The 6,240-nt window shown below is 54.6% G+C and overlaps 1 protein-coding gene across 3 annotated transcripts in view; it reads right to left on the bottom strand.

Moving 5' to 3' along the window:
• Positions 1–3,223: 3,223 nt before the first annotated feature.
• The window catches only part of CORO1C (coronin 1C), a 57,366-nt gene continuing 54,349 nt past the window's right edge, over positions 3,224–6,240 (bottom strand). For all 3 annotated transcript variants that reach the window (XM_035891324.1, XM_035891330.1, XM_035891335.1), the window contains exons 9-11: positions 5,553–5,610; positions 5,218–5,463; positions 3,224–4,024 (exon numbers count right to left, since the gene is read on the bottom strand). In XM_035891324.1, coding sequence (XP_035747217.1) covers positions 3,905–4,024; positions 5,218–5,463; positions 5,553–5,610 — 424 coding nt within the window. In that variant the 3' untranslated portion in view covers positions 3,224–3,904. The remainder of the gene's footprint in view (positions 4,025–5,217; positions 5,464–5,552; positions 5,611–6,240) is intronic.

The following is a 6,240-nucleotide window of genomic DNA, read 5'->3' as shown; positions in this document are numbered from 1 at the left end:
CCCCCCCCGGGCACAGTGTGGGCACAAACAGGATGGGGGGGGGGGCTGAGAGGGGACATGGAGGTACCCCAATACCGGGAAATGGCCTTCACACGCAAGGAGGAGGAAGAGGAGGAGGGCGAGGGCCTGGCTCAATGCATTTGCAGCGCCCTTGCGCCGGGGTCCTTCTCAGCACCGACGTCCCCAGGCCAGCAGCCCATGGCTCTCGGGGGGCTGTGGGGGCCACCAGGCGTTGTCCCAGCTGTACCAGCGGGAAATCCCCCACCCTAAACCGCAAGCACCGGCGCGGCAGCGGGCGGGAGGTGCGGCCGCAGGAAGGTGATGCAAGAGCGCATCGGCAGTGAACGCCCGTTGCCCCACCACCTCCGCCTCCCCGCCGGCGGGACCGTGACCCCCGCCCCATGCTGGATTCACTCCATCCCTTCTCAAAAATCTCCCAGCCATGGGGGGCTGGAAGAGGCTCCCGGTTCCTGCCGGCCTCGGATGGGCTGTGGGAAAGCACGCACAGAAAATTGGGTTCAGGTGCGCAGGAGCGGCGGTGGCGGAGGGATGAGCATCCCCTGGGATGGGTGCAGGGCACCCATGGGTGGCTGGGGAGCGTTGCCTCTCCGAGAGCATCCCTGTCCCATCCCCGGCACGGCTGGGCCTTCGGGGTTGTGCCGGGGCAAGGCTGCACCGGGGGCGGTTGCAAAGCGCAGGGCGAAAACGTTGCGGCCCCGGGGAGGCTGTGCTGGGGGGAGGCTCTCAAAGATGGGTGGGCACCGAGCTGTGCCACTTCCAGCCCGGGCTGCCTTTGCCATTGCAGGGTTTCCCACGCCCCCCGAAGCAGGTTTCAGCCGGGGAAGAGCAGGAGCCCCCCCAGCTCCAGACCCCAGCTGGTGCCATCCTTCCGGAGACGGTGTCACCCTGGTCCCCGCTACCCCAAGAAGCCCCCCCAAGGCAAGCCCGTGCCATCCAGTCCCACGTTCGGCCAAGCCCTTGGGTTCGCTCGCAGGGAAATCCCCGGCGCATCCGCATGCGCCCCTGGGGATGGGCCCCGGCTCCGCCGGCACGGAGCAGCGGAGGACGGAGGAATCCTGGAGGACGGACCCCGCTCGGGTTCCTATCGCCGCGGCGAAGGGACGGGCCATCATTTATTGATAAAACGATTGCACGGGAAGGGGCAGCGCTGGGTGCAGGACGCAGAGAGCCAAAGAAAAAGCAAACCAAGAGGCAGTTTATAATCAATGACTTTTATCTTTTGAAAATGGAAGCAAATATTTGGACAGATACTATGGCCGCTCTATAAGAGCGCATCTTTCAGGGCTTCGCTGGTTCTCTTCTGGGATATCACGGCTACAAAAAGCTTCAGGCACTGACTCCGTTTGAGCCTGGCTAGGCATCAGTTCATTTAAATAAAATACAGGCAATAAACGAAAAACCAGGGCGGCCTTTCCTCCGCCCGCCTCGGACCGTCTACCATGCACCCACCTCCTCTGGGCATTTCAATCCAGCGTCTCAGAAAACTTATTTCCCTCCAATTAGAAAAAAAAAACAACCCCACAAAAGGTCCCCAAGCAGACGCCCCTGAAGCCACACGTACAAACCAACACAGAGATCACCATTTGGGGGAGCATCACTTCGGGGTTTGTTTTCCAAAAAAAAAAAAAAAAGAAAAAAAAAAGAAGGAAAAAAACCCCCTGCACATCACCTCAGCCATTTACTGCGGTACAAAAACGTCACCAAACATTCAAATAACCCGGAGCTGTGAATCCAGCATCAGTGGTCAGGGACACGGGGCAGGGGACACTTGTACCTCCCTGCTGTGCTCGCCACTTAAAACAAATAAAATCCACTTTTACGAAGCTTCCACGCTAGGCAACTGGAACACGTCCTCTGTCTCGTCACGGCCCCTTCGCGCGCCTCTCCAGCTACGTCGCCTGGCCGTCGCGGGTTCGCCTTCACGCACACAGACATCTCTCCAGAACAGAGAATTCTTAATCTGGAAGTTCTGAACATGCAAACACTGGAAAAACTGGAGGATTTGAGGATTTCTAGCTAACCTAACAGGAAAAATAACAATAAAAAAAAAAAAAAAAAAACCCAAAACCCACCCCGCACAAGCATGGAAGGTTCTCCCAGCCAGTATCCGAGAAAGTTTGTAGGCCCCCAGCCGGGACAGGTATCGAGGGTCCTCAGCCGACCCCCGTAGTCTTTGCCCACCTTTGGATTCGACAGGGGGTGCCGTTTCCCTGGCACTGCAGGGACGGGGTGGGCAGCACCAATCCAGCCTGGCCCAGCTTGCCAGGGCGGCACGGATGCGGTTCACAGCCCAGGGACGCAGCCTGCGAGCGGGGACCCGTGCCAGCCCCGTCCCCAGCCCCGACAGAGGCAGCCCCTCTCGCGGGGGAGAGCCCCCCTGAGCAGAGCTTGGCTGAGCTGAGGCATCCAAGAAACGCCACAAGGAGCTGGCGAGCCCGGCGGGGTCACGGGGTCTCTCCCCATAGGATCTCAAAGGACCACGTGAGAAACCAGTTCTCCAAACTGGGGTTCCCTCCCACTCCGGAGGCCTGGGAGTGCAGGGAGTCTGGGGACAGAGGTCACTCGGCTGATCTGGGAACAATTTCCTGCAAAGTTTTAGGGCAGGGTGGGGCGGTGAGGCAGGAATGATGGAGAAGGGGAAAATAAAAAATTATAAAAAATAGCAGAGGCATTTTGTTTCCGGAGACCCGTCATGATAAAGTCACCTATGGACTGCTAATGCTGCTGTGGAAGCAGAGCCTAAACTTCTAACGTCAGCACTAAAGTGGGGGGAAGAGAATTGCAAGCTCACAGGTTTGGAAAAGCGTCTTCAAGTCGATGAGCCAAGGAGCGCGGCGGGGCAGAAACAAGTATTTACAGCAAGACAGAGCTGAAACGGACACCGCGGAGGACCTGGTGACTGCCCCCGTCCCACGGCTCCCCTTAAACCTTGTACCCCGTGGGTAAACGTGAAAACGTTTCCTGCAGGGAAGTTTTTATCTCAAAATAAAACCCAAAGAAGTGGCAAATCAAACAGACCCTTTCGGCCACGGCGAGAGGAATCCAAACCCTGGGACTATTTCAAAAGGGCAACCTGATGACCTTAAAGGTCCTTCCCAAGCTAAACGATTCCATGATTCTATGCCGCTCGCCTAAAGGTTGCGGGGTGTAAAAGGCATTTTGTGGGACGAATCACCTCATCCAGAACTCTGTTGTCGTCTTTTTTTTTTCTTTAAACTGTCAGGGAATGGCGATGGGGAGAGGTTAGGGAGGCAGGAAAGGCAGCTCGGACGATCTTTGAGGGGTCTCAGCAGCAGCCTTGGTCACACCGCAAAGGAAACCGATCTGATTGTTCGAAATTGAAGATTTATACAAAATAGCTTCGGTTTTGTTCTCTGAACAGTATAAACACCCACCATGCGCGCGCGCGCACACACGCGGTGCTGTCCCTTTAAACGTAAAACACAAATACTGCAAATTGGCAAATAAGAAAAATAAAAGCAACTTTTTTTTTTTTTTTTTTTGGCAACTTTAAAAAAAATGGTTAAGAACAATGTGGCATTGGTCCCTACATCTAGAAAAAAGATATTCGGGCACAACATCGAAAATCAAATGGATTTGTTTTTAAGAATTCATAACATCTGGAAAAAAAAAAAAAAAAAGACTGTAAAAGTAGCACTTAATTCTCTTCGACTTGTTTGACACAGTCACATAATTCATTAGAACATCAGGAAAAAAAAAAAATCTTTCACTAAAAAGCTTGGCTTTTAATCATCGGCTCTCGTTGAGGTGAATTTGGGAGAACAGGAAAGCTCGTACTGGAATGCTGCACGCTGCTGCTTGCCGAACTGGGGAACTGGAATGTGCCTGGGCTGGCGGCGGGGCCAGCGCCGCTCGCCCCCGCTCAGTCCGCGATCTTTGCCATCTGCTGCTCCAGCTTGGAAATGCGCTCGTCTTGGTTGGTGATCGTGTCTTTTATAGATTTCAGCTCTTTCAAAATCTCATCCAATTTGGCTTCGTTTTGCTGGAAGACAAGACAAGACACGGACTCGTCACAGGAGATGGCAGGACATGCTCTGCGCACGGGGGTTTCCAAAGCAAGGGGCTGCTCGGGGCGGGGGGGGGCGGAATTCCTGCGAGGGAATTGCGTGCGGGGCGAGTACGCACGGCACGGCTGGCACAGGCACTGCGGCACTTGTGCTGCTCAGGGCAGGGACCAGCATCTCCAGAGGCAGCGACGCAAGCTTTTTGGGCCCCTCACTACCAGAAGGAGGTTGCATTGCTGGAGCATGTCCAGAGGAGAGCAACCAAGCTGGTGAGGGGTCTGGAGCACAAGTCATACGAGGAACGGCTGAGGGAACTGGGGTTGTTTAGTCTGGAGAAGAGGAGGCTGAGGGGAGACCTGATCGCCCTCTACAGCTACCTGAAAGGAGGCTGTAGTGAGGAGGGGGTCGGCCTCTTCTCCCTGGTAACAGATGATAGGACGAGGGGGAATGGTTTGAAGCTGCGCCAGGGCAGGTTTAGGTTAGATATTAGGAAAAACTTCTTCACTGAAAGGGTTGTCAGGCTCTGGAATGGGCTGCCCAGGGAGGTGGTAGAGTCCCCATCCTTGGAGGTATTTAAAAGAAGGAGAGATGAGGTGCTTAGGGACAGGGTTTAGTGGTGGGATGGCAGGGATAGGTTAAAGGTTGGACTCGATGATCTTAAAGGTCTTTTCCAACCAAAGCGATTCTACGATTCTATGATTCTAAGGACATACTGGGCCAGTATCTGCTCTTTAACAGCATTTAGGGACCTACTTGACTGACGGCTGTCACGGCCACATCTCTGCGCATTACTATACCACGCGTTAGCTACAGCCTCTGATTACAAACCTCTTCTGGACCTGCGCGGTCCAAGATGCGTTTGTCCCACTGTCTGTGCTGGGTTTTACACAGAAAAGAGAAGCACAGAAGCTGTCCCAGGCAGGGTGGCTGCACCAACAAGCCAGGCTTTCCTGTCACAATTCCAAGTCATCTTCCACAGCTACAGAAACCTCACCAGGAACGCCACAGCTCAAGTACCACCTCAACTCCAGGTCACCCCCCAGCACCAAAGTCCCGGGGCACCTGAGTGTCCACACGTGCTTGAGCTTTGTTACAGCTATTTCTGAAGATGCAGCACCCAGGTAATCGCATCTCAGGCCACCATCCCCAAAAGCTTGTGGATTTTACTCACAGTGTTTGAGGCATCAGCTGCTTTCTTTGGAGCATTTATGAGATCACTTTTCTTGTTCGCGGCAGGCTTGTTGTCCAGTATGTTCTTCTTGACCACCTTCAGATCCCTGTTCTTGCCTGGAATGTACCCATGCTTCAAGGAGATGAGAAGGGGATCGGCGTTCTTCCCCTCAAACCACTCCTCTGCTTCCAGAGCTGCTTCTGGGCCAGCTGTATCAGGGTACAGGTCATCCTGGAAGAGGTCCGACTGCAAGCCAGAAGAGATGAATTGGTCAAGTGCTTTTGGGGCGCAAGCTGACTTCAAACCATATAACCAGTATGGAGTAACCAGCTCACCTTTCGAGGAACCGTCATGATGATGGGCTCACACTTCCTCTCGTGAAGCTTGAAGAACCTTTCAATGAAAGAGAAAAGGTGACACTTAGACATGAGGACAGCCAATGTGCCCGTGCTAAGGAGGCCTTGGTTCTGCCACTCATGCAGAGCAGCGTACCGGGAGACAGCGGCGATGGGAAATGAGCAACCCTAAGGAGTCACAGCCAGGCTGTGCTAGGATTTGCAGGGCCCTGCAAAGGCTGGAGGAAACCACCTGGGTGTGTGCAGGGCTCCCCTCTTGGGTACCGGGTGACTTCAGAGGGTCACGCTTGGCCAGGAGGGGCTGTCAGCGAGGCACAGCCCACTGCTCGGACAGCACCACACCGCTAATTTACAGGTACGCACTAGCCAGCCTTCTGCTCACCGCTCACGCGTGTCTCCACACGCCTGTCACCCCTTGCAGTCCTGCTTTGGGCCAGTGCCACAAACTCCATCATCCTCAGCCTGGCCACCAGGCACTGCTGCCGAAATATTCACGTGCTTCAGGCAAGTGCAGGCTCTGCTCCCTTTCAGGGGCTCCTGCTTTCATTAATAATCAGAGGAGCATCAAAAGGCTTTCAGGGGCTACATCCAGCCCGTTCCCTACCAGCGGTGACACAAACCTGCTTTCCTGATATGCTTTCTTCCTTTGCCGTGTTTTCTGAATCAC

The sequence above is a fragment of the Egretta garzetta genome, unplaced genomic scaffold (assembly GCF_000687185.1).
Source record: "Egretta garzetta isolate BGI_Z169 unplaced genomic scaffold, ASM68718v1 scaffold330, whole genome shotgun sequence".
In the NCBI taxonomy this organism is placed as follows: Eukaryota; Metazoa; Chordata; class Aves; order Pelecaniformes; family Ardeidae; genus Egretta; species Egretta garzetta.
Note: the sequence above shows the minus strand (reverse complement) of the source record. Positions and strands in the feature narration are given on the sequence as shown.